Below are 27436 nucleotides of genomic sequence, written 5' to 3' on the forward strand. Positions count from 1 at the left end.
AGGGATACAGGGCTCACATGGTAGGTGATGTCTCTGGGCAGAGAGTCTGTGGATCAGAGAGCTCCAAAGGGCACAGCAGCTTGGGGTCTTTATAGCTCCTAGAAGCTTTATCTTTCTAGTTAGCAGATGTTAGGCACAGTGTCTCAGGGTATGCAAAGCAGGCAAGCTCTAAATGGCTAAAAATCTGCTTATTGGACATATGTTTAAAACAGCTGAATGTATAAAAAATATTTTTAACAGCCTAAAATTTAACTTTATGTATACATTTTTAATTAAAATAGAATAGGCATAAACCAAAAAGAAGGGAAAAAGTCAAGATGAAGTGTCACTGTCATTTTGTGTGCAGGGAGGAGTCAAGAAATGGAAAAAATTGCCAGGAAAAAATTCTAAGACCATCCCAAAGCAGCTAGGTTACGTGTTATGTGTAAATGCCAAAATTAGGCACTATCCCACTTAATCTACAAATGAAAAAAGGGAGTCAAGGTTTATCCTATTCAGTACAAGAATTTTTAGAATGTATAAAAATTTGAGTTTGGTTCCTGCAAACTCTTGAGCTGACACTTCTCAGCTGCCGAGAAGAAATGAACACTCTGGGGCCAACATACCAAGTCCACCTGGGCTCATCCATGTGACAAGGAGACAGGAATGCTAGAAAGAGGAAGGAGGTAAGTCATACAGGTTTTATTATTTTAAAAAGAAAAGCCAGTCATTAAAGAAAAACAATACATGATTATGGAGCTTCTGATTAAATGAAGGAATGAAGGATTGAAGGAATGAATTGAAGGAATGAAGGAATGAAGGATTCTGATTCTGTAAACTCCGTGGGTGGAGCTGAGCTTCATTATCAACCAACTTGGAATTGGTTTATCCTTATTTATTTCTTTTGGAGGAGAAGACTTAACATTTAAAACATTTGACCCAAAGATGGTTACTTTGAAAGAACCCACATAGGATTTTCTTTAAAAACGTGTGTGTAAATACATTTTCTTTTCGTAATGCAGAGTGCAAGATTTTGATGTAGACTGCCTTGTGTCAGCTACTTCCCAGATGTCTAGATTTCCCATCTTTTTGACAGGAAGGAACATGACACCCATCACAGATACACATTCTAAGGGTCACTTGCTTAAGTGTCATAACTTGCAATGATATGTTATTAAATAATAAAATGGAAACAAATATTGTTTGGTTGAGCCATTTCACAAAGGTAAAAATATTCAGGTCAAATGAAAGATAATATTTTAAAACTTCACCTGAGGGCTTCCCTGGTGGCACAGTGGTTAAGAACCCGCCTGCCAATGCAGGGGACACGGGTTCGATCCCTGGTCCTGGAAGATCCCACATGCCATGGAGCAACTAAGCCCATGCACCACAACTACAGAGCCTGCACTCTAGAGCCTGTGAGCCACAACTGCTGAAGCCCGCGCACCTAGAGCCCATGCTCTGCAACAAGAGAAGCCACCACAATGAGAAACCTGTGCGCTACAACGAAGAGTAGCCCCCGCTCACCACAACTAGAGAAAGCCCGTGCAGCAATGAAGACCCAATGCAGCCAAAAGAGGGAGTGCCTGGGCTTTCTTTTCACTTGCCCAGATGTGGGGCAGCAGGGGAAGAGGAAGGGGTGAGGCTTAAAAGATGTCAGTAGTCAAACATGAACAAATGGAGTCAGAGTCTCCGATACAATGTCACTTCTTTCAAAGTCTGTTGGTGACTGGTCGCTGTGTGTGTTATTCAGTGCCGCCCCCTTCCCCTGACAGCAAAGCATGTCATTGTGTTGCCTCCTTGTCTCCCAGTGCGAAACCCACATGACATTTTACAAAAATGGATAGTCAAAAGAGGAAATTGGTCACCAAAAAGGAAGGTGCATCAAAGAAATGAAAAGTGTTCATGCAGGAAGGGAAACAATCTACGGGAATGGAGTTAGAGAAGAAATGGCTGGGGGTGGGGGAGGAGTGGATTGGGAGTTTGGGGTTAGCAGAGGCAAACTATTACATACAGAATGGATAAACAACAAGGTCCTACTGTATAGCACAGGGAACTATATTCAATATCCTGGGATAAACCATAATGGAAAAGAATATGAAAAGGAATATATATGTAAAACTGAGCCACTTTGCTGTACAGCAGAAATTAACAACATTGTAAATCAACTGTACTTCAATAAAATAGATTTTTTAAAAAATGGCTGACTGTGGGATGAGTGACCCTGCTGCCTTTCGAGAGGTCTTAGATGTGCTGACAGAGGAGCTCAGTGAAGACCTGCTTATCAACACAGCAGAGGAAAATGGTTGTGGTGAAAAGGATGAAGCCGGCCCAGAGGAACGAATGCCAGCAAAAAACTTAACATTCAATGAACTTTTGGAGATAATTCATAACATTGAACATGCAAAGAACAAAATGTTGGAAGCTGATCCAAACTTAGGAAGGAGTGTATCAATTCACCACAGCATGGAAGGGATGTCCACTCCTTATCCTAAGTCACGTGACAAGATGAGCACTGTTCGAGCTATTCTTGATAAGTTTTCTACAAAGACACAAAACAGTTTATGTCAGTTTATGTCCGCAGCAATGAAGACCCAACACAGCCAACTAAGCAGAGCAACTAAGCCCGTGAGCCACAACTACTGAGCCCCCGTGCGTAGAGCCCGTGCTCCTCAACAAGAGAAGCCACCACAATGAGAAGCCTGCGCACCGCAACGAAGAATAGCCCCCGCTCGCTGCAACTAGAGAAAGCCCGCACGCAGCAATGAAGACCCAACACTGCCAAAAATAATAAGTAAATAAAATAAATTTATTTTAAAAAACAGTGAGTTAATAACAGACTCTGCATAGGTTGTTAGTAGATGTTTTCCTGACGATGCTGATTGGCAAGAGGGGTCGCTCTCATTCCTATATAAGATGAGAGAAATCCACAGCTCAGAGAGGCTCCCTGATTGTGAGCGAGCTGTGCTTAAAATAATAGAGATCTGACCATATTTTAAACATGCTAACTAATGAAAAGACTCCTATTTTGATTGCTTTTGGAACGCAAAGAATTCTCTTATCAGTGTAAGCTTCCAATTTACTTTGTGGGCAATGCTAAATTTTTACAAATCACGTTTATAGAGCAATAGCTACACGGGCTACGCATTACTAAATCCACTGCTAAATAAAGCTGAAATTTGGTGGGTTACCTGATCATTCTCGGCAAATGTGCCAGCTCCTATCATGTTTAGAACCCTGTGTTCTGAGGTGCTCAAGTTCACGCTGAGGAATTTGCTAAACAAATCCCTGGCAAGGAGTCAGAGCAGTGGTTTTCTGTATCCTTAAATCCTTTCAAATAGAAACGGCAAAACACACTGCCCGAGTCCACAATTCCTAAACTTTTGGAGTGTCAATCTTGGAGTTTCTTACTGTTTGAATCTGAACTCACTCGCTTCCCCAAAGGAGCAGCCTATTTATTTATTTTAAAAGTTAAACGGAATGAAAACTTCTGCACTTTGAATTAGGCAGCAATCAGGGCTAAAAATAACTGATCTCGCGAGTTTCCTACGGAAAATGTAAGACAGAGGTGATCAGTCTCCTTCCCAAGCGGGGTAGGTGGGGTCTGGGCCTGAGCGAGGGTGGGTCTGCACGGGACTCCCAGGGGGCGGGGGTCGAGGCGGGGGCCGGCCAGGGACCCTCAGCGCCCGGTGACAGTGCGAGTTTGTGGCAGTGATTTGGGGAATATCTCAGAGTTCAACAGGTTAGGGGGGAGACGGCTAACACACTGGCCTGGTGTTTGGGGGCTGCGCTCAATGACGGCAGGGACAGGAGGAGGGAAAAAGGAAAGGGGGGATGGGGATGGAGGAGAAGGGAAGGTGAAAGCCGCAGAAATAAAGGGCAGGGAAGAGAGGGCAGTGGAGGCAGGCAGAGCAGAGGGGCGAGAACACGGGGGAGGCGCGCGGGCGGGCGGTCCTCCCGCCGGCAGGGGTCGCGCTCCCGGCAGCCCCGCGCCCCGCCCCCCCTCCCCGCCAGCCGCGCCTGCGCCGTCGCTCCGCCTCGCCCGGGATGCTGCTGCCGCTGCTGCGGAGTAGCTGCTTCCCTTCCTCTTCCCCCGGCGGTGGCGGCGGCGGCGGCGGAGCGGACACGGGCGCTGGGGGCCGGCCGGTGGCACAGCTGCAGCGCGGAGCCCGCGGACCGCCGGGGCCTCTTGAGCGCGCGCTCGCCCAGCCCGGGGCCGACCCGCGGCGCGCGGCGGAGGCCGAGGGAGCGCCGGGGCCCGGGGCGCGCGGCGGGCGGCGGGCCGCGCGGGGGCCGCATGCGTGCATGGATCCGGGCGCCGCGCTGCAGAGGCGGCCCGCGGGCGGCGGCGGCCTGGGCGCGGGCTCCCCGGCGCTGTCGGGCGGCCAGTCCCGGCGGAGGAAGCAGCCCCCCAGGCCGGCCGACTTCAAGCTGCAGGTCATCATCATTGGCTCCCGCGGCGTGGGCAAGACCAGCCTGATGGAGCGCTTTACCGACGACACCTTCTGCGAGGCCTGCAAGTCCACCGTGGGTAAGGCTGGCCGGCCGGGCCGTGCATGCGGGGTCGGCCCCGGGGAGCCCCTGCCTCCTCTGCCCCGCGCCGGGTGGAGACCCCCGTCCCCACGCAGAGTCGTCCTGCGCCCCCGCCCTGCGCCGTCACGAGGCCGGGTGATGCGCGGGGCCCGTCCAGCCCGGAGCTTCTCTCCCCGGAAACCCCCCGCCCACTCGTTACCAGGAAAAAGGTGGTGACAGGTGGGGGGGGCAGGTGGGCAGCGTGGTGGACTCGAGCTGTGCCCTGGCTAGATGGTCAGAGTGCGTCATGTCTGGTGAATTTTGATGCCCTAACTTTGCCGTCCTAGGAGTAGGGGTATTTCCACTGTCAACCCGGCTTATTTTCTAATTTTGAACTCACTTTTATGTTGCGCTGAAATAATGACGTTTTAAATTCCCTGTGGAGGATCTCCGGGGAATATTCAAACTAACGCTACAGTAAGTTTCTTTTAACTGTAAATGGGGGGCAGAGGACTTCAGCTGTGTTTGTCCGTGACCTCAAATAACCCCCCAGGGGCTCCGAAAGTGGGGAGGAGGCCTCCGGCACCGCCAGGTGCGTGAAGTATAGCGAAGTAATTACAGAACCAACCGGGTCAGGAAGTATCGTGTCCTCAGGATGTAAAATTGAAACTGCAGGGAAGTTTTCTGATGAAGTCACATGTACAGGCCTTGGCGTTGAGGTCTGTCAGGTCGCAGTCGGTAACAGCTGCTTCTATGGAAAACCCCTTAAAAGCTGTCAAAGGTAGGGGAACCCCACAGATGAGATAGTTCTTCGAAAGGAAGATCAGTCACCTTCAGTAATAGGGAGGGATTCCCCTAGGGGAGGTCCAAGAAACAGTGAATAAATGGTATGTAAATATGAAACTCAGAATTAAAAGTATCATTCCACACACTTGTACAAATAGTATTGTAACCACTGGTAGTTCCAAGGTGATACAATTTGGGGATGAACTGGCTTTAAGTTGTCATGTAACAAAACACTACTACATTTAAAATGTCTTATTGGAAGACTAACCTCCCAGTTTTTGTATTGTCTTTTTGCTTTGTTTGTGAGAATGTGTTTCCCTTCATGCTTTTTTAAATAATAGATCATTTTGGACATATTTGTGCTCTCTGTACCCTGTGTGTTTTTAATATCTTGGCCTTGGAGTCATGACATTAAAGTTCAGTAGCGTACCTTAGACCTGGTTCAGACATCCAATCTTGGATCATGTAAAGTACAGGGAGCTATTAAACCATCCAACGAGGGTTTATACTGTTATTTTAGTACCTGGCATAAGTGAAATAGAACTAAAAGCAATTCAGAATTATCCGTCTTTTGCAGCTCCACGCTTAAAAATATGTGAAAATGAAGAGTAACATAGCTGTACTAGGTGAAGAGAAACTAGCACAGGAATAATGGGCGGATAACAGGGCTTGGGTGGCTGGAGGGCGAGATGGGGGATGAGCACAGGTGTGCTTAGAACTGGGCAGAGGAGAGGTGAGGAGGGGTTTTTTAAGCCGGGGCCGCAGTGGAGCAACACCCGCACAGTCTGGGAAGGCATCATTAGGGGACATCGGGAATGAATGCCTCAGGACCTTGGCTGCCAGGCCATGGAGTGTGCACCTTCTCCTGTAGCAGCAGGAGCCATAAAGGCCTCTGGGTACAGCCCTGGCAGGGTTGCATCGGGTATTTGGGAATCGGGAAGAAACCGGGAGGCGAGGGGACCAGGCAGTCGGTTTCTCTGCCCCCTTAACAAACAAGCGTTAACGCACACGCCTCCCCACACCACTGCTGCTGTGGGGCTCCCTGTGAACTTGGACTTTGCCTTGCTCATGTTTGTTTCCTCCATAAGTAGCCTGTAGTGCTCGGCTTGATAAGTGTTTATTAGTTGTGGGAAGTTCAGAGAAAGATGCTAACTTCTGGTCTGACCCAGAGTGTGAGAACACTTTAAGAAAGTTAACCCCCCTTCAATCTCTGCCCGTGAGCTGCTTTTCCCTTCCACTTATCAGATCACTTACTGAGCACCTACTGTGAGCTGGTGCTGTGCTACCCACGGGGGCTTGAGTGAAGAGGACAAAGTCTCTGTCCAGATGTGGCTCAGAGCCGTGGGGCTCGGGATGCCCCAGGGTGATGAGGGGAATGTAGAGATGTGTACAGGCTGGGGAGCGTGGAGGAAGCCCCCCCAGTCGGGGTGGGATGAGAGCTGAAGGGGGAGGCTTCCTCTGCACTGGAATGCTGTAGACATGAAGTTCATTCCCCACGTTCCTTTCGAAAAGCGCATTTAAATGTGGCGCTGGGTGTGCTGTACACTTGGGGTTGCCTCACCTGAATGCCTCCCGCAGGTGGCTTGTAGGGTCCTTCTGAGGCCAGTTGTTGAGTTTCGTGTCCACGGAGCACAGTCAGCTCTGCAGATCCTGCTCCGCGGGGCCCCTTGCCCTCACCCTGTACGGCTGGCAGAGTCTGGAAAAGACCATGTGCCCCGCAGCCCGGCACAGGTGCTGACCCAGGAGGGTCGCTCCAGTAATGGCTCAGCCAACCTCAGGCTGGAAGCGCGCATCTCCAGTGAGTCAGACCCACTGGACTTTCTGTAAAAGATCGTAGCAGATATCCTGAGGAATTTGAGGTAATAAACCTATTTTGTAAAGTTACAAATGAACAAAATGATTTTTTTTGTTGCTGTATTATTAATCAAATCAAAAGTTGATTTGGTTTACAAGACACACAGAACTCACCAGCGTATGAAACTGAAAAGACTGCTTTTAATAATTGACGTATTGGGACTTCCCTGGTGGCACAGTGGTTAAGAATCCGCCTGCCAAGGCAGGGGACATGGGTTCGAGCCCTGGTCTGGGAAGATCCCACATGCCGCAGAGCAGCTAAGCCGATGTGCCACAACTGCTGAGCCTGCGAGCCACAACTACTGAGCCCACATGCCACAACTACTGAAGCCCACAGCACCCTAGAGCCCATGCTCTGCAACAAGAGAAGCCACCGCGATGAGAAGCCCGCGCACCACAACAAAGAGTAGCCCCCGCTCACCACAACTAGAGAAAGCCTGTGTGTGCACGGCAACGAAGACCCAACGCAGCCATAAATAAATAGAAAAATAGATAAATAAATAAATAAATAATTGGCCTAGTTAATGGAAATTGTGTAGGTGGAGTATTACTTTCAAATGGGATTTTGTGTTCATGGAATTGAGTCACTTGGTCTGATGTGGCTGGCGTGGTTTGACAGGGGCTTTAAAAGCCTCAGGAACAACTTTTTGAAGTTTGAAAAATGGAAAAAAAAACTAGTTGACTAGAAATTAACAAGTCTCTAAAAAATAAACTCATAAAATTATGTATCTGTCAACCTTTGTTTTTTAACGATTGGAAGCTAACTGTTAAGTTCGTTTGGATCGAAATATTTTTATCAGGCAGCACCCTGCCTCCACCCACCCAGCAGCATTAAATTTCTAGAAAAACATTCTAGAAAACCTGGGCTCTTGGTATAAGCTTTGCCATAAACGAGTTTGTGACTTTGGATAAGTAATTTATTGTCGTTGCATGTGAAAGTTTACGGCCTATTAGTGGTAGCTACATTTCTTGAGCACGTACTGTGTACCAGCAAGAGTATACTCTTTCTAAACCTCACGACAATCCTGAAAGTTTCCCCATTTTACAGATGAGGAAGCAGAGTCCCAGAGGGTAGACAATTTGTCCACAGTGGCCCAGCAGTCAGCAAGTGGTCAGGGCCAGGGCTGCAAGTGAGTTCCTTTTGTCTGTCTGTTCCTTAGCTTACTTTGAGATTTAAATTCACTTTATTCTGAAATTTTGGATGGCTCAGAATCAGACACCATGAAACCCTTTCCTACCTGCCTAATTTGGTCCCCCTGAGAGCTCTGTGAAAGTAGTGATGTCATTGATCTATGGTATCATTGACATTGACTTTCTTTAACTATGCCCCTATCATTTGTCACTTTCCTCTGGATATTAAAATACTGCTCTGAAAATTGCATTTCTTACCTAAATATTCAATTATTCAAATATCTTAAGCCTTTTACATATTTATTAAAATATATTTAAATAGAGGAAAAGGAGGAGTAAGACAGTTTGGACCAGAATTCTCATTTCCTGGGCAGTAAAGTTTCTTTCAAAGTGCCGGAGGCCAACATAGGATTGCCATTTCTTTTACTTTGCCATGTAAGGACATTTTTTAACAATCCACTACCACCGACTTTAAAAAAAAAAAGACTTAACATGAGGTAGACCAAAAAAATTAGGAAAGACAGAATATCAGAATTTAAAAGTTCTTTTGAATTCAGTTTGAGAACCTCACTACTCTGTCTTCATTTTTCTCATTTTGCATCCATGCATTAAACTTCACAGCCTGGCCCCTGAGAGTAAGTGGTCTTAGAGGGTTGATAGCACTTGCTGGAAGCGCTGTTCCCGCTCAGTCACGTGCCGTGGTCTCTGTTCTCAGTGCGCACCTCTTCGGGTCCCATGTGCACTCGGGAAGCTTGTTCCCAGGGCGGGGAAACGTCGTGGTGCAGGTGACTGGTTCATCAGGGCCAGCAGTAGAGCCAGAAGCAGAATCGAGAGGTCCAAGGAACAGGTGGATGTAAATCCTGTGCAGGACAGGCTGTCTGTGGATTGGCCTTGAATGTTACGGGACGAGATGGATGAGATGCAGGCCATCAGGTTCTGGTCTGCTTTGCCTACAAGCAGTGGAGCTGCTGTCAAGGGAAATCGACTGCTTGTACTTTATTCTGGAAATTTAGGTCACAGATTTTTGTTCAGAAACCCAGAATGATCGTTTCATACTGGATTAAAATGATAAGCTGTGTGTTTTGTGTTGCTTTTCTGGGATTGTGTGCAGTCTTTTCAGCCATAGCTGAGCTGCCCGAGTGTTTCACTCAACGAGGGAGTTAGAGAGAGTCGTCCGAATTCCCACTCCGAAGCCCAGACTCTGAAGCTCTCAGTGTCAGCCCCTCCCCTGCCGGGATGATGTAACAAGATGACTCAGGGAGAAGGGAGTGGAAGAGGAACGGTCAGTTTCTGTGCCAGCATATGCTGTGCAGTGTGTGATTTGGCTTATTTAATGCACCCAGGGCACGCTGATAGGCTGTGCAGAGCGCATTTGTGGAAATAAAGTAGCTGTCTTTCAAAATAAGTGTGGAAAGTTGGCGATCCCGGTTGTTGAGGTTGAATAAAAATCTATTTAAAGACCTGGCTTATGTGCCTTCAGCCTTTCTTTCAGTGTCGTGCACTCACACTGCAGAAGAAAGTTCTGCTTATGCTCGATGATAGGGATCCAGATTCTTCAAGATTGCCTGTCCTGCAGCTGTGGAACCATCGGCCGAGGGTCTGTGGACTGGCTTTAGGAGGCAGCCTGGGTTCCTTCGAGAGCTGATAGGGCGAAATTATTCTCCAGCCTTGGATGCCAGAAACGTCGTTCTTGTGAAGCATTTGCTTGAATTTGTAAGGAAGGCATAGTTTTGTACACTAGTCAGCAGGTCTTTCATGAGAGGCTGCTCGTACTTCTGTAAGACTCCATTCTGCAGGCCATTTCATGGTGCAGGAAGCACACCTGCTCACCTGGCTTGTCCTTTTCAGAAGGGGAAGTGAGTCCTGAAGAGGGCCGTGAAAAAAAAAATGTTAGGGAGGATGTAAAAAGCTACACTTTAACAGAGGAGGAAGGGGATTCTTCTCCTTTTGTCCTTTAGTTGCACAGCTTTGATATTCAGAAAGGATTTGGAAAGCCAGAACTATAAGGCTAAAAGAGTGCCCTTAATTGGATGGGATTTTTTTTTTTAACCCTTGAACTTTAAAACCAGAAAATACAACACAGGCTTAACAGAACATTGTATGCCACAGGAAACCTTTTCCCCCCAAATCTGACAGCCTCCTCTGTTTGGTGTCTAGTGCTGACCTAAGGCCTTCTTAGTTTACAAAACCAAAGCACAACTTGCAGACCCACCTCCGGCAAGCTGGTGATGGGAGTTGCCCGGGAACGCAAGTCTCCTCGCTGTTCCAGCGTAATGTAACGCAGAGCTAGGCCTGCTACACAATCACGCACCCGCAACCAAACTTTCACTTTTGGTTTTTCATTTAAGACACTGGACTGTCTCCTTGGCCACTCCCGTCATTCTCGAAGCTCCCGGCAGGGGGTGGGGGTGAGAGGGAGGAAGAGTGTGGGCTTGGGGGGGTGGGCAGACAGTCCTGGACTTAAGTCCCAGCTCTACTCACAAGCTGTCAGTGTCTTTAGGCAGCACCTTAACTTCAGTTTCCTCCTTCACGAAAAGAAGAAATAGAACTCACACTCTGTTCCTCTCTGGTGCTACAGGAACGAAATAGCTTATGTACCTGGACCAGAAAAGGCAACTATAGATGTTCCCTTATCCTCCTAAATTATACTACAGATGCAAAAACTCTGCAACACTTCAAAGTATAATTGTTATCCTTTAAGGCTGCATACTGAAATACATACAGGTGAGCATGAAGTGTCAAAATGTAAGCACAGGACCTGGGTAAAGTAGAAAGGCCCTTTGAATTTCCCGGCATATTTTATGGGCCCATCTGATCAGTGGTAAACTTAGTATTTAGCAAGTGAAGAAAATGTTACTGATCTGCCATTTGATCATCTGGGGGTTTTTCTTTTCCAGATCTTCCTCCCCCATCGACATTCTCTTCCTCTGGTGACCAGGAGGTTGAAATGACTCCCTGCTTTTCAGCCGGGGTCTGTGTGTAGCCAGAGGGTAGAGCCAGGCCTGCTCATTTGGGAGCAGTCTGAGCCGGCCAGTCCCTCACTCTTGCTTTTTTATATATTTCCCTAGCAACGCAGAATTCCTTTTTTGACGTTAAAAACATGTTTACAGCTCCCTCCCAGTAGTTGCCTCCATTCTTGCCTTCAGATGAGGCTGTGCAGAGATCTGGGAGGCGCCAGACTGCCTGGGTTCAAATCTGTGCTCTCACACTTACCCACCTGTTGACCTTGGGCAAGGTACCAGCTGCCCGAGCTTCAGTGTTTCATCTGTAGAATGGGGACAATGACAGTATCTACCTATAAAAGCATCAAGAAGATCCCTGCAATGAGTTACTATACTCAGTAAACCCGGGAGACATTGTTCTTTGTCTGCAAGGGGAGCACATCGTTGCCCATGAAACTTTCATGACAACGAACACGCACCCCCTCTGGAGTGCGTGACCTCAGACTCCCCTCTCCTTGCCGGATGAAGTTCATGTGTGTCCATGTCCGTTCCAGCCAAGTGCACAGCCATCTCCTGCGTGTGTCCGGGTCAGGGATGGTGGGTGGTCTTTGCTGAGGTGCAGGCCATCCGGTCTGGACTGAGAGGGGCAGGTCTTGTTAGACTCGGGGTGGACATTTAATATCCCCAGACCTGAGAGCATTTTTTAATGACATGCAGTTATTTAAACTATTTTAATAGTACCTGCTTCTGAGATGATCGAAGTATTTTACAGTTACAGTAACTTAGTTTCCGTTTCGTTGAATCCTCATAACTCGGCTTAGGTAGGAGAAGCCCCCCATAATATTAAACGGTAAGGTTTCAGAGGTTCGGGGGCCTCCTGGAGTCAGTACTACAGGAAGGTGGTCTGCATTGCCTGCCCTTTATCGGGCGCTCTCCCTGAAAGGCGGTGGTCAGGCAGAAGGCTGGCCTCATGTTCAAGAGAGGGTTTCCTAATGTTAAATTTGCCTCTATCTGTGTGACCTTGACACATTTCCTAGTTTATTTTCTCACTGTCAACTCAGTGGAAATGCTGGGAATCCTCTCCACCAGTAGTCCAGGATTGGGCGACACCGTCAAGGATAGATGTCCTTGGAAGAAAAGCCAGTGTGTGCACCTAAGATAGTTATTATAAATTGGCAGTAACGTCGTAACCACTGCTTGAATTGAGACCTATTTCAGAGTCTGTGAAATCATCCATGTTAAGTAAACTAGAATCGTAGTCTGGTGCCAACTGCAGGTCCTCGTTGTTGGGGGCGGGTGTGCGAGTGGAGGAGGGACGCTCAGCTGTCATCGCAGGCATGGGCCGCCGTGTTATTTTTGCTTTTATTTTGCTTCTTGCTGGAAGGGAATGTGAAGAAAGAAGCTTCTGTTTATTTTTGCTATTTTCATTTTTGTAACTTTTTATGCCCCAGCAAAACGTAACACGGCAATTTTTTTTTGGTAAATGTTTTGCCTTCAAGGGAACTTAGAAATCTAATCAGCACCAAGTGCAACAATTCTTTATGCTCTTGCTGAGATTTATGAAAGATAAATACAGAGATGACAGCGCAAGGGTAAACGTTCTTTCACAGCCCCTTAACAGCCCTTTAACAGTGACTCTGGGCCATTTGCAGATTTTGCACTTTTCCTTGTTTCCACGCATCTGACTTTTATGTTAACAACCTTTGGTTGTGGGCAGTGTTACAATTTTGAATCTGGGCTCTGCCCCTCAACTGGCAGAAGTGATCATGACTTTCAAGCAAATGACCTTGGCCTCGCTGAGTATAGTAGTGCCTGGCTCACTGGGCTCTGAAGGAGCCCACGTGCTGCATGTCAGGCACAGGGGGTCTGACAGATGCCCACTCTCATTGTTATTAAAGGAAATTAAGATCAAGCCGACTTGAATAGAATACATAGCTACACCCATTGACAGAGGGATTACCTGTGTCCTTTCTGATCAAAATATTTTTAGGAAGACTTCCTACATTGGTTAAGCTTAAAGAAGGGTAGGCCCCTGTCACGTGGCAGGACATTCACTTAGTGGACCATTTCCTGTCTATGTGACTGAGTAAACTGATACCGTAATAATCCGCTGGGAGGGGCGCGTGTAGGGAGAGGATCTGGACGTATTAAGACTGACCATCCTCTCAGGTTTTACCATCAGTAACAGGAATTGTAGGAGAAATGAAATGCTCCATTTCCAGGGTGATGTGTGTGAGCTAGGCACCCTGAATTCCACCACTCTGTCCACCAGGCACACTCAGGACAGAACATCCGCCCTTCCTTCCTACGGTTTAAGTGTGTGTGTGTGTGTGTGTGTGTGTTTCATCATCAGTCCTCAATTTCCTTTTATTTCCAAGAAGAGTCAGCATTTCTCCTTACTCACCCAGCGTTTGATGGAGGAGAGGGGCAGGTTTCCATTCACCAGGTTTACTGGGTCGCTGTGGTGGGCCAGGCAGTGTTCTAGGCTCCAGGGAGCCAAAGGTGAGTGTGCTCAGAAGGCCCCTGTTCCTGTCACATGGGGGAGACCCACGGAGCCACGGGTCAGGGCTGGAGGGGGCAGAACTGGTAACATGGATGAGGAACGCGGGTAAGGCATGGGGCTGTCGGGAGGCTCAGATGGGAAGCACCTAGGACCGAAAAGGTTCCTGGGCAGAAAGGGAGGGTCTCCAAGAGAGAAGAGCAGAGGAGGGCACTTTGCCAAGTGCCTGGGCTGTTGATTTCGGTCTGGATGACTCAACTCTTTAGGGGCAGGACTGTCTCCACCACCTGGTGGAGTGATAGGCTGGCTGCTTCCCGTTGCTTAAGACGCTATAGGAGGGGACTTTCCTGGCGGTCCAGTGGTTAAGACTCCTCACTTCCAACACAGGGGGCAGGGGCTCGATCCCTGGTCGGAACGGACATGCCACGCAGTGCAGCCAAAAAAAAAAAAAAAAAAATTGACACTATAGGAAACTTCGTTTTCAACAGAAGTTGCCGCTTTTTTTTTGTCCCTTATTTGTTTATAAACATTGGTCCTGGGCGGCCCTGCTCAGTCAGGAGTCTCTGTGCTGACTTTTCTCAAAACTAATCCCCTGTTTGAGGCTATTGGTGACTTGTTACCTTTTGTTAAGGATCATTTATAATTTCTATGACATGTAAATGTTAAAAATAGACAGCACCAAGATATTTTTGACTTGATGTAAAAAGGCTTTTAAAAAATGTGTAGTTGTATACTTTAAGGATTTGTTTCTAAGCTATAAATGGAGTAAGTTTCCAACCATTACCAGCTACTTAGTGGCTGTTGGATATGGTAAAGGAAATTTCATTTAAGAGAAGGGACTATTTTAATGATCTGTTTTCTTTTGTGGAATTTTAGATTTAGCCACTGGGTATTTTTCTGTTGTTGTTAGTGATGTCATTAACCTACTCACTAAAACTAGGTAGTTTTGGCTAAACAGATTCTTAATCCTATTCGCTGTTCGCTCATCTTTGCTATGTTCTCCTACTGAAATTAGTAGTGTGTTTATAATCACACGGTGATAACATTACCACTTATCCCTGATTTTGACTATTAATGCCCTTTCCTTTTATTTTTACTCATTAAACTTTGTGGTTACAAAATAGCCACAGTGCAGGACTGCTGAAGTGGGAAAGTTGTTCAAGTCGGTTGACAAAAAGGTCTGACATGTTCAGGCTCAGAACGGTTCTTAGCAGAGAAAACGGCCTAATCAAAACAAAAATTGTTTGTGCTGGCTGTTTCAAGGGATTCTTGTAGTTGACGTGAAGCAGAGCTCACGAAGTATCATCGGCCAGTTCTTTTCAATAAAATGTAGCTGGCACTGCAACAAGTCTCAGCAAGTTGCAGCTCCCTTAAGTAAAATTTAAAAAAAAAAAAAAAAGGAACTAGAAACAAAAGCAAAACAGAATAGTAGTCATGGCAGAATATGAATTTGATTTGTAAATTGCTATCACAGAGTAACATGGTGAGGCCCTAATTTTATGCTAATATCAGGAAGAAAGGGTTTTGTCTGAGCTGTGCCTTTTTAAAATCAGAACGTAGCATGTGGGTCCAGGCTGGTTTCCAGGCTTGTAGAATATCACGTTAGGCTCTGCTCTTACCTTGTGGTTGAGTCATGAAGGATTCTGCTTGGTCTCTATTTGAGGATGTTGGTCGTGTACAGACATGCTTCCTGTTTCAAGGCTGTCTGAGAGTCAGTTGACTCGGGAAAGCAAAGCTTTTCCAGAACTGCAAGTGAAATTGGCTTAACCACCGTTTGCTGTGACCTTTGAAATCAGGGCAGGTGCAAGAGATTAAGAACCAAGATGCAGTAGCCTATTCTCCAGCTGTGACATTTTATATTCCTGCCACTTTTCTTTGTTGTACAGACCCTGGTCCCACCCAGGGTTGTAAACATGTCTGTTGTTTGCACTGGTGTCTGCAGTGTGTTACTAATTATAAAAGTCAGCCGCATGCCTTGGGCTTCACCTCAAGAACATCATCTGACTTTGAAGAGCTGCATCACTGCCCCACCCCCCAGCCCCGCCCCGGTAGAGACCCGGCAGCATCGGGACCCTGGATCCATGAAGCAGTCACGATATAGTTCCTGTAGAGATTATGTTTCCAGTTCCCAAATTTAGCTGGCATCCCTTTGGTTTATTTTTTCTTAGCTGTGAAAATTGTGTAAAAAATATTGTTTTGAAATCTTGAAGTTTTCTATAAGTGAGAAGTATATAAGGTAACATCCACAGATGAAAATTTGGTTTAAAAAATTATCTGAAACTTTAAGGGCTGAATTGGAAATGGTTGATGATTCATGCTGGTTTACTTGTTACCGTTAAAGTAAATAAAAAATGAAATTAAGTTGTATGAGTAAATTTTTAAAAAATAATTCCTCTTCCACACTATTGACAATATAATAAAGTCACTTTTGTGAATGCTAAAAAATTTAATACAATAATTTCTAAATTCAGACTAAGGCTGTTTGAAATCAAGACTGAGTTTCCAGTGTAACATGTAAGAATTTTCCCCGAGATAGCATGCTTATAAAACCATTCATTTGTTCATGTAATGATTAGTTGTAATTAATGGTTTTTATGCTACATCTCTAGTAGTCATAAACCCTATTATGAATAGCAAATGCTGCATCTCAAGTTCAGGGTAAAACCGAACACACCTTGGCTCTTCAGTTGTGCCGGGAAGCACAGAGTGATGGTCGTTACGCATACTGGCAAACTTCTGCTTTCTCCTTTTAGGATTTAGTGTGATCAGTTTTTTTGGTTTTTCTGATAATGGCATAAAAATGTACAAGTAGTATTACTTTTCTGACGAATTGCATTGTTTTTGCTTCATCTTCGTCTGTTTTATTTACAGGTGTTGACTTTAAAATCAAAACCGTAGAGCTAAGAGGAAAGAAAATTAGGTTACAAATCTGGTAAGTGGGCATCTACACCCGGTCCTGCCACGTGTGTTTACCAGTCCACATGCTTGTCTAATACAATTAACCGTTCAAGCTGGTCTGTCGCTCCTATGTCTCCGCTCCTTTGCTCACATTCAAGTGGAATGAACGGACCTTCCTTCAGGGGAGAGTTCACTTGTCAAGGGAGAGTTCAGGAAAGAGTCCACTTGTCTCAGATCCCATTTGCACATAGGAGTTGTGGGGAGAAGAATGTGACTTTTATGGCAACTAGTTTGGAGCCTTTAGTCTCCAGTTTCACATCATTTGACAAAACCGTCATCACTAAAACGATGGCTCCGCTGCTCGTCTGCATGTTTTTAACATTGCTTTGCGAGCATTCAGAGAAAGGCCAGTATGTTCCTCCCCGGAGTTGCGCTGTCTCCTGGCAAGTCCCCCACAGGCTGTGTCCCTGGTGGCACCGCGTGGGGGCCACCGTGGGACACGCATGCCCTTCCAGCTCCATTGCCGGAGCCATGTGCCCTGAGACCCTCCGTGCCCCATGGAGGCGAGCCCGGAGAGACTGGGCTCCCTGCACGTCAGGAGCGTGTGAGAGACTAAACCAGCCATGTGCGGACCGCTCAGCACTCGGCCACCGCGGGGACCCCCGGAGCCCCTCTGGAGGAGGGCCCGGGGGCGGCGGCAGTGGGAGCGGCCCTGCCGGGGGGTGTCCCAAGTCGCCCTTGCTGTTAACACGGTCGCGCGGCAGCATCTCAGCCACTAACTCCTCCCGCAGGTAGACCTCAGCTCTGAGTGTTTGTCCGCCGTGTGTGTGTTGCTTTCATCTGCGTTCATTGCTGCCACGTCGGTAGCTCCATCGTCACCTAACGCTTGCGTGTTAGTGCCATGCCTCATCCTCACCCGTGTCCCTGTCTGGGGCGCCACTGCCCCCGAACCAGCGGAGGAGCTCGCCGGCCGTCAGGTAATGTCTGCATTGGTGACTGCTGACTGTTTAACCCACTTGAAGGATTGGGGTGGGGAAGTGTTGCTTTTCTGTTTTGTGTTTTTGTTTTTCGTATTTTTGTTTGGGGCTTGACTATGAGACGTTTATGGTCTTGCCTAAATACTTGGTAATAGAAAATGGGTATTTCTTACTCTGTTAGCCCATGACTGAAGAAGGCATCAGGCTGTGTGTGTGCATTGCTACCCAGGTTTTGAATTCTGGAAATAGCAGCAGAGTACCTTTCACGCGAGCCGCTGTTTCTAACCGTACACTCTTTAAGGTAAAGACAGTCTTTAGGGACTTCCCTGGCGGTCCAGTGGTTAAGACTCTGCGCTTCTACTGCAGGGGGCACAGGTTCAATCCCTGGTCAGGGAGCTAGGACCCCACAGGCCACATGGCGTGGCCAAATTTAAAAAAAAAAGACGGTCTTTAAAAGGATTCTCGGAGGCTTCCCTGGTGGCGCAGTGGTTGAGAATCTGCCTGCCAACGCAGGGGACACGGGTTCAATCCCTGGTGCAGGAGGATCCCACATGGCGTGGAGCAACTAAGCCCGTGCGCCACAACTACGGAGCCTGCGCTCTAGAGCCAGTGAGCCACAACTACTGAGCCCACGCGCCATAACTACTGAAGCCCACGTGCCTAGAGCCAGTGCTCCGCAGCAAGAGAAGCCCGCGCACCGCAACCAAGAGCAGCCCCTGCTCGCCGCAACTAGAGAAAGCCTGCGTGCAGCAACGGAGACCCAACACAGCCAAAAATAAATAAAAATAAATAAATTTATTTTTTTTTAAAAAAGGATTCTAGGGGTGTGTCTACCTCTGTACCTGGCACCTGTGAAGGTTGCCTCACAAAGGAGACACAGGTGTTGTGAGAACGTTTGTGACGCACAGTGGGTGACAGCAGTGTCCCAATGATGACACTGTCACCTGTCCAAAGAGGCACATCCTAGGTGATGTGTTAATACTTGGGTTCCGTCTCAGGCAGGAGTAATCTGATTTACAGAGGTATTTACGTCCAGATGTCCTGTGCCCTGGAACTCTGCTCACTACAGGCCTTCTGTGCCGGTGACATTGGATCCTTCTGGAATCCAGCTGCCTTCCTTTGAATCTGAGCTAAGAGGGCCCAACCTTGTGAATCCCGCTCTGGGGGGTAGAGTGTGAGCGTGCAGCTATGGGAGATGCACACACGCCCCGACACCACGGCTCTCTGGGATGTGAAAGCTGCCTCCACGTCACTCCTCTGCTGCTCCTCACCCTTCGCACTTCATTCCCGGAATTTTTAAAACTGCACAATGTTGGTGGAAAATATAACTGAGGGAGGGACCGTCAGATTCATTGAATTTTTTATTTATTTTTTTTTTTATTTTTTTTTCTTTCGGTACACGGGCCTCTCACTGTTGCGGCCTCTCCCGTTGCGGAGCACAGGCTCCAGATGCGCAGGCTCAGCGGCCACGGCTCACGGGCCCAGCCGCTCCGTGGCATGTGGGATCCTCCCAGACCAGAGCACGAACCCATGTCCCCTGCATCGGCAGGCGGACTCTCAACCACTGCGCCACCAGGGAAGCCCGTCATTGAATTTTTTGAGAGGTTGATTGCCAGTTTTCTACAGGGAGTGTCCCAGGGATTCAGTGAGGAAGTAGAGTTTGTCTTTTCCAGAGGGGTTTTCACCAGTGAATAATGTACCTACTGACGCCAGCTACCTGCTAGTCCCTTAATACTTGAAATAGGATTCTTATCTGAAATAGGATTTTTATCTTCTGGAGTATATTATTTAAGGAAGGAAAAACCTTCTTTCCATCACTGTGACCCCGTTGGTAGGAAGGAAGCACTGGAGTCGTGGCCCAGCCGGTAAAGGGACGCGGGGCTTCTTTCCTCCCTGGGAGCCGTCCTCAAGCTGTGGCTGTTGTGACCTGCTGTGTCCCGGGTGTGCTGTCATCACTTTACTCTGTCCCGGTCGAGGGCTTAGGGGGAGCCGATGTGTTGGAAAGAGCTCTTCAGAGACCCTGTGCTCTGACCTAGACTCCATCCATGGAAGCTTCACTGCTGGCCGGTTTTCACAAGGAGGTTGTGTTAGTAGACATGCATTTTTTCTTGATGATTTCTGGATATAGCCAATCTAAGAAAGTATTATTTACTACAGATTCCTAAAGGTTTAAGGTAGCAAAAGCTGCAGATGTCACTGTCGTGTTTTTAGGTCACACTTTATGTCATTGCCACATTTTTTAAGTCCCTTGATTATCTGTGGTTAAGAAAAGGACCATTTTCCCATCTCTGCTTGAAGCGTTTCCAAGTGTATGTATATAGAACTTGGTGTAAGTATAGCTAAAATAAGATGTCGACCAGAATGTAGTTTCATGAATTTGTATCCACATGCTGTCTGGAAATTATTCACAGAGACTTAGGTCTGTTGTGTTGAGATGGACTTGAAGCTGAGAGCTTAGCCTCCCACCTTTAGGCAAACACAGAATTAAGATGCTTCCTATGAAGGCCTCTTGTTCTGTGCAGTGCTCACTGGCAGGGAATTTGGTCTTCACCAGCGTTCTTACGTTGACATCAAGTTTGTTTCCTTTCATTCTCTGCTTGAAGAGGTAGAACGCTTCATACACTGACTTTGGTTCCTTCAAATTAAGAATTGTGTCATTTAAACTGATATATTAAATTTTTAAAATGACAGTCTTTGAATTCTCAAAGCATGGTTGCATTACCCAACTGTGGAAACAGGATAGCAGGAAGTTTTCAATTTGCACCAAAAGCAGAGAGAGAAATAATAATGAGATCACAGGCCACCGGTAATAAATGATGATTTGGCTGACAGTAATAAGCTGTAAATCTGTAAGAATCAGCTCTCAGTCATTACAGTGAAAATTCAGGTTCATTGAGATAAAGATGGGAAATACTAGGATTCTTCATCTTCATAGGTAGATAAACCAGGATCCGGGCATTGGTATCGTGTTATCATCTAGCTGTGTGAAAAGTGGAGAGTACTGTGGAATTTTTGTGGTACTGGCTCAGCGTAGGTATTTAATATACACTTAACTTTTGCAACCCAGACATTTTGGAAATGTGGAATAGTCTCTCAAGGGAAGACGCTTTTCTGCCGCAAGCAGTGTGAACGAGGCACAAAGAGACGGAGTCAAAGGAATGGCCTTAATGTCTCCTCTCTGGGGTCTTGTGAGCTGGCCTTATTTGGACTTATTTGTGTTACAGGTCGCCTCAGAGTTTGCCTCTCGAGGTCTCCGCCCTCTTTCTGTGTGTCTGACTTAAAGCGGAGAGAGTCAGCTAACTTCACAATGTTTCTAAGATCCCTAAGTGTGCTACTCATGTAGCGGGTTTTTTGAAACTGTATCAAAAATGCCCGTTACAGGCTTCCCTGGTGGTGCAGTGGTTGAGAGTCCGCCTGCCGATGCAGGGGACACGGGTTCGTGCCCCGGTCCGGGAAGATCCCACATGCCGCGGAGCGGCTGGGCCCGTGAGCCGTGGCCGCTGAGCCTGTGCGTCCGTCCGGTGCCTGTGCTCCGCAGCGGGAGAGGCCACAACAGTGAGAGGCCCGCGTACCGCAAAAAAAAAAAAAAAAAATGGTCCACATCCAAAAAAAAAAATCTTAAAAAAATAAAATAAAGTTTGTTTGCCTTGAAGTGACATCCACTTTCTGCATTTTACCCATGTAACCTTTTGTTCAACACCTGTGGATCGAGGGCCCGCAGTGGGCCGGGCACCCACTGGACCCTGGTGGACAAAACAGACCGGCCTCAGGTCCTGGGCCTTCCAGCCAAGGGCACAGGGCAGTCTTACAGCCTCTGGAGCAAAGCAAGTAGCCTTGTTTTACCAGAAAATGAATTTGCCAGCGAGCTTCGTCGTTTGTTTGGGCATAATGACATATCCCTAAGCGGAGCTAATTTGGTGGCAAGTCTAGTCTGATCAAAGCTGTAAGTTACAGCACCTTTGCCGTATGTGTTTTAGGGACACGGCCCCACAAGTTTCACCCCATCCAATGCGTTGGGAAGAGGTGTCACATCATCTCCCCATTTCAGAAGCTCACATGCTGTCCTGTGAGAGGCTGTGGATGCCTTGCAGGGGAGAACCCCGTTTTCTGTGTACCCCACCGCCCCTTCGCTTCCTCTGCCACGAGCCACCCATGTCACATGGCCCTGGGAGTATGCCGTGAGTTAGGGTTCTTCAGGAAAAACTAAATTATAGGTGGTCTTTAAAGACAGTCTGTAGATTGTCTTTAATTATAGATTGTCTACAACGGTAGATTGTAACTAAAGATTGTTTTCCTGATCAGAAGGCCTGCTCTGTTGAGCCTCGGTTGTAAATTTGTGATGATTCTCAAGCAGTTTCTTGGCTTCTTAGGTTTAGAAAATGGGTTTCAGCCAGCTTCTGTGCACTCTTAGTGTGCGTGTATCTTCATGTGGAAACGGACAACTTTTCCTGGAGGGAAATAAAGCTTTAGATTTCAGGGCAGCAGTCAGAGAGTGATGAGCTTGGTTGTTTGCAAAGCCATTTGGTACCTCTTCTCCCTTTGCCTTTGACCACTACTCTGGAGGGATTAAGATGATAACAAGACCAATTCTGTAGCGTTTTTCATTAGTGGGGACTCCATCAGCAAAATCAGATACTCACCGTCGAGTTCAGTTAAAAGAGTTCTAGGCTTAAATCTTTTCCGTTATCATCCATGCATTTTGTCATTGTTGATAACCACCTGGTTTATGGTGTGTTATACTTTCCACCATTTTACACAGCATTTGCTTCTCTTCAAAATCTTGGTTTGAAAGAAATTGGGGCTTCCTTATGATTTTGTTTGGATGTACTTAGCTCAGAAAAGCTACCCCCCACTAAGAGTGAATATGCACAGATGTGTGAGGAGTTGCTCACAATTGGGCCGAGGCTCTCCCTGTTGTTGTTCAGAACTAATTTTTGCTGCTGTTTCTTAGGGACACAGCAGGTCAGGAGAGATTCAACAGCATTACCTCAGCTTATTACAGAAGTGCCAAGGGGATCATATTAGTATATGATATCACAAAGAAGGAGACATTCGATGATTTGCCAAAATGGATGAAGATGATTGATAAGGTAGGTGTTGCGTTTCTCTCTCAGATGTGAACTCTTTGCCTGTAGGTGTTAATCATTACAAAAGGAAGAAGGGAAACATTTATGGAGCATGTTTTTCCATCCTGAATGTCATTTAATCCAGATGACAGCGTTCAGAGTAGGTATATAGCCCTGCATCATAGATGAGGCAGAGAAGAACTAACATGTCCCCAGGATCCCCTTATAAATAATAGAGCCAGGATTTTTATTCTGGTACCTGGGCTGTGTGGCTTCAAAGCCCAGACACGCTCATTGCACACTGTCCAGCTGCATCCCTGGAATCAGATTCAGGACTCCTTGTTTCTGCAGAAAGTTCACTTGGACGCACACTTTGTGAGTGTCCACAGAGTGACAACCTCCCAGGGACAGCTGTCTCTACTGTGCCCGTGGGAGATGCCAAGGGCCTTGGTCACCACGGGACCTCTGCCCTCAAATGAGAGATGGCCTTCACCTCCTCACTTGGAACTAAAGAAGAGTTTATCCTTTGGACCACACTTGACTATATGGAGACAGCCCAAGTCTATATGAATAATGTAATCTGTGGGTTCCCCTCTGAGAAACGGGGACCCAAAATACACATGTAGACGACACAGCCGCTGAGGATGAGATGTGGTGGTCAACAGTGGCCACATTTTGAGAGTTTTTTCCCCCTTATTCAGTAATTTGATGTTTAGTTCCTTTGTATAACAAGCACACTTAGTATATTATAAATTGGATTTTGTTTACAAACTGTATTAAACCCATCTGTTAGATGATGTTGGAGAATGTTCCTTTGTGTAACAAGCACACTTAGTATATTATAAATTGGATTTTGTTTACAAACTGTATTAAACCCATCTGTTAGATGATGTTGGAGAATGTTCCTTTGTGTAACAAGCACACTTAGTATATTATAAATTGGATTTTGTTTACAAATTGTATTAAACCCATCTGTTAGATGATGTTGGAGAATGTTCCTTTGCAGGTCTTACTAAGCACATTTTCAACGCGTGCCTCTTTAAAGTGTGTTAGGGACCAGGGTTGCCAGAGTTGCGGAGATGTCGGGACCCAGGGCGGGCCTGGGCTCTGGGATGGCGAGTCTCGGGATGTGATGTCCTCCCCTGCTGAAGCCGCGGAGTGTGCTCCTAAGGACCTCAGACAGGGGCGCCCTCGCTGCCAGCTGACAGCACGAAACCGAGGGATGGAGCTAAAACCGAAGGCAGTGGCCTCCATGTTAGGGGCTGCTGTTTTTTTAAAACTTAGAAATGGAGCTTAACTTTTCCTCATTCTAAAATTAATGATACCTTGCCATTATAGAAAATTTAGAAAACCAAGAAAAGCACAAACGTAAATTTTAAAAATCTTTAGTTCTGTCATCCAGAAAAACTAGATTGGGTCCCTGCTCCATTTCGTTTTACACCTGCTTGTTTAACTAACTATTGTCACAGGGGCCTTCCTGTGTCAGCTTAATGTTCTTCCGAAGCTTTTGTTTTGTTTTGTTTTGTTTATGGCTTCATTCTTTTGTGTACTTTATTTCATTCTTCACCTGCTTTGTGGGATTTTTAGGTTTTTTTCAACTAAGTGTAAAACTTTGCCTATATTTTGAGTCACTTCCCTAGGATAGATTCTTAGGAATCATGGGTCAAGGGTTGAGAACATTGTGCTTCGTCAGGCCTGTGACCACAGTGCTGTGAGCCCGGCAGGAACCCTGCCCGGGACAGAGTAGATGCTCAGAGGTCGTGAAGCAGGTGGTCGGAAGGGTGAGACGTGTTGCCTTGGTTGATGTTTCCCGTCGTGTGTGATGTGCCTGTCTTTGAAATGCAGCTTCTTTTACAATCCCACAGTACGCTTCAGAAGACGCAGAGCTTCTTTTAGTTGGAAATAAGTTGGACTGTGAAACTGACAGAGAAATCAGCAGACAGCAAGGTGAAAAGGTGAGGAAAGGGGGGCAGAGAGGGGGTGTCAGCACCCACGCTCTGTACAGTGAGCACTCTGTGTGCTTTCCCTTTTAATAAATGACTTTATAATTATTTCATAATTTTTAAAAAGTAATCACTCAGTTGCATCCTTCTTATTCATTTGCTGTTGTTAACTTCCTGCTCCTTTAAATTCATTTTGAAATGGAGGGGAGAAACACGCATTAGTGTATCCTGCATTATTTAGTATCTCACCTGACATCTTATACAGAGAAATATTCTTTTAAACCATATAATCGCTTTCGTCGTGGTTTTTCCCTCACTCTGACCTTCCGTGGAGAAACTGTGATATTCACGTTTTAAATGTCAGATACACTACAGTTTAGAAACTTGGGCATGTAGTTTGACTTGGCGTCACCTTACAGATGTTGTTTTGTTGTTTTCTTATCATGTAGGAAATGGGCTACACTTGTGAACTTTACATTTGAGGGTAAACAGGACTTTCCAGGCCTTTCGTCCCAGCCCTTCCCTGAAAGCCAAAGCCCCAGAGCTGTCCGTCCCCCGTCACAGGCCCTGTGCTTGTACATTAGATTGTGTTGCATCCCCGCAGAGAAAAATAATTTGTTTTCTTAGTTTGCACAGCAGATAACTGGGATGCGGTTCTGTGAAGCAAGTGCCAAGGATAACTTCAACGTGGACGAAATATTCCTGAAGCTTGTGGATGACATCCTGAAAAAGGTAAAAAGAGAGAATCGTACGTCGTGAAAGCGTTTCATCTGAAACCTGTTCATTGTTTCCTTTGCTATTTTTTGGTTGGGAAACTTTTACGTAGAAAGGGAAGCACGGGGGTCATCGTCAGGCTGAAGACCAAGGGGGCGAGGACCCGGCCCAAGGAGCCAGCTCGCTGCCGTGGCAGCCTCTCCCCATGTCCCTAGTGCCACGTTCCCGTCCTCGCTCAGCCTCACACGTGGTCTGGGGAGCGGGTGTGAGCGTTATTTGACTTTGGTCCTCTCTCGGAGTTTTCCTACAAAGGACTAAGTTAGATAACAGACAGTGGAGGTCTTGCCCCGCCTTGGGGCCCTGCTGTCCGGCGGGGCCTGAGGCCGCCCCGGGGCCTTTTGTGGCGCCAGGTGGCAGGAAGATGGCTTCACTGGACAGCAGCACTTTGTTCAGGCATCTTTGGACTTGCATCCAAAGATTTCTTAGTGAGATCTTTAAGTGTACTTGTATTACTGTTACACATAATCGACTCTGTTCAAACGTAATTCAGAAGCTTCTAATACAATGGCTGTCTGTACAATTACCAGGAGAAGGTGCTTCTTTCTTTAGTAATGGTATAACCCCGGAGAACACAGAACTGTTTTTTCCTTTTCTGGTACGTTAAGTTTCCATTATACTGGACTGTGAAAATAAATGTTTATGAGGTCCGTCGGCTCTCTTCTGCCGTAGGGTGTGAAATAGGCTGCGCGGCGTCTGTGTGGCGGTTGAAGCGCCCAGAACCTGGTTCTTAGGCTTTGGCTTAATGTTTTCATGCCTAATTAAATTCTGATGATTCAAGAGTTTTCTATACAAAATACTTTGGTCTTCTATAATGGTACGATTTGTAGTCTTTACATATACATTGTTGGGTTAAAATGTACTTGTCTTTTTCTTTATCCTCAGATGCCTCTGGACATGCTGAGGAACGAGCTGTCCAATAGCATCCTCTCCTTACAACCAGAGCCTGAGATCCCACCAGAACTGCCTCCACCCAGACCACACGTCCGATGCTGTTGATTCGCTACTTTGGAGACAAAGTGGGAGCGATTCCTGGAGAGGGGAAAGTTCCCATTCTGCACTACAATCATTTTGACCATTTCCTTTCGCACTTTGTAATCCAAGTCAGAGCTATACACTAACTTGTAAATACGCAGATATGCAATCCTGGGTAAGTTTTGGTTATAAATGACATATTTCCCTCCAAATTGTTATATTTCATGCATTATCCCGGTGCCTAGTGTATGTACACTGGGAAACGTAGTACTTCTAATACGAAGAACAGGAGAAATGAGAGCTATAATGTTTCTTGAAATAAATAATTGTCCTTGTTAATTATATTATGAGGACAGAGATATTCTGATAAGAAGAAAGAACGTGGTGCTTTGCTTACTGTTTTAAAGAAAATTTGCAAAACTAAAGACTTTTGGGGGAGGGGGGAAAGCGATCTTGAATGCTTTTTCTTTATTTACATTTCTCCCAGCCGTAGCATCTTTGAAGTGTTGGAGTGTTTCCCACAAAGCAAGCCCATTCGTAGCCGTCTTGAAGGTTATTTATTCACATTACGTATTACTGATAGAATATTGACTAGTTAGAAGGTAGGACTTGAATTGGCCGCGAGGCCCGAATCTCTCTGGTTTCCTGATGGACATACCCTGTGCTTTTAAGAACTACAAAGATTCAATAAAGAAATGTTTTTGAAACTATAGAAGATTTAAAAAGAACACTGCTGTCCTAAACAAATCTTGTTTAAAGGAGTTTTAAAGAGATACATTTTACTATATCAAAGAACGTACATGTATTTGCCTAAACATTCTATATACCTTTGTAATGATAAAACTTCTCCCCTTGATGGTGAAGCTTATTCCTATTAAGCCTAGACTGTGTTCTTTTTTTTTTCCCCCCCTGGTCTGATAATGAATTTGTGAACTCTGTCTTTGGTATATCTTTTCTTAAACTGCACTGTTTGTTTAGTCAAGGTAAATAAGTCATTATGTATTTGAATAACTTGGCGTGTCTTGAGTGTTGTGATATGAGAAGCATTGTGGTCTTTCTACACTAATGAAATGCAAATAAAATTTTGTATTTATGAATGACA

At 46.2% G+C, this 27436-nt stretch overlaps 1 protein-coding gene across 1 annotated transcript; it reads left to right on the forward strand.

Moving 5' to 3' along the window:
- Positions 1-4026: 4026 nt before the first annotated feature.
- RAB12 (RAB12, member RAS oncogene family) lies at positions 4027-27436 on the forward strand (the record flags this gene model as incomplete). The annotated part of the gene is made up of 6 exons (XM_082853796.1): positions 4027-4510; positions 16576-16636; positions 22531-22669; positions 24511-24600; positions 25216-25320; positions 26245-27436. 6 exons carry the CDS (start codon positions 4027-4029, stop codon positions 26356-26358), a joined length of 993 nt encoding a protein of 330 aa, XP_082709922.1. The 3' UTR covers positions 26359-27436.

The sequence above is a fragment of the Leucopleurus acutus genome (assembly GCF_964270905.1).
Source record: "Leucopleurus acutus genome assembly, chromosome: 13".
NCBI lineage: Eukaryota > Metazoa > Chordata > Mammalia > Artiodactyla > Delphinidae > Leucopleurus > Leucopleurus acutus.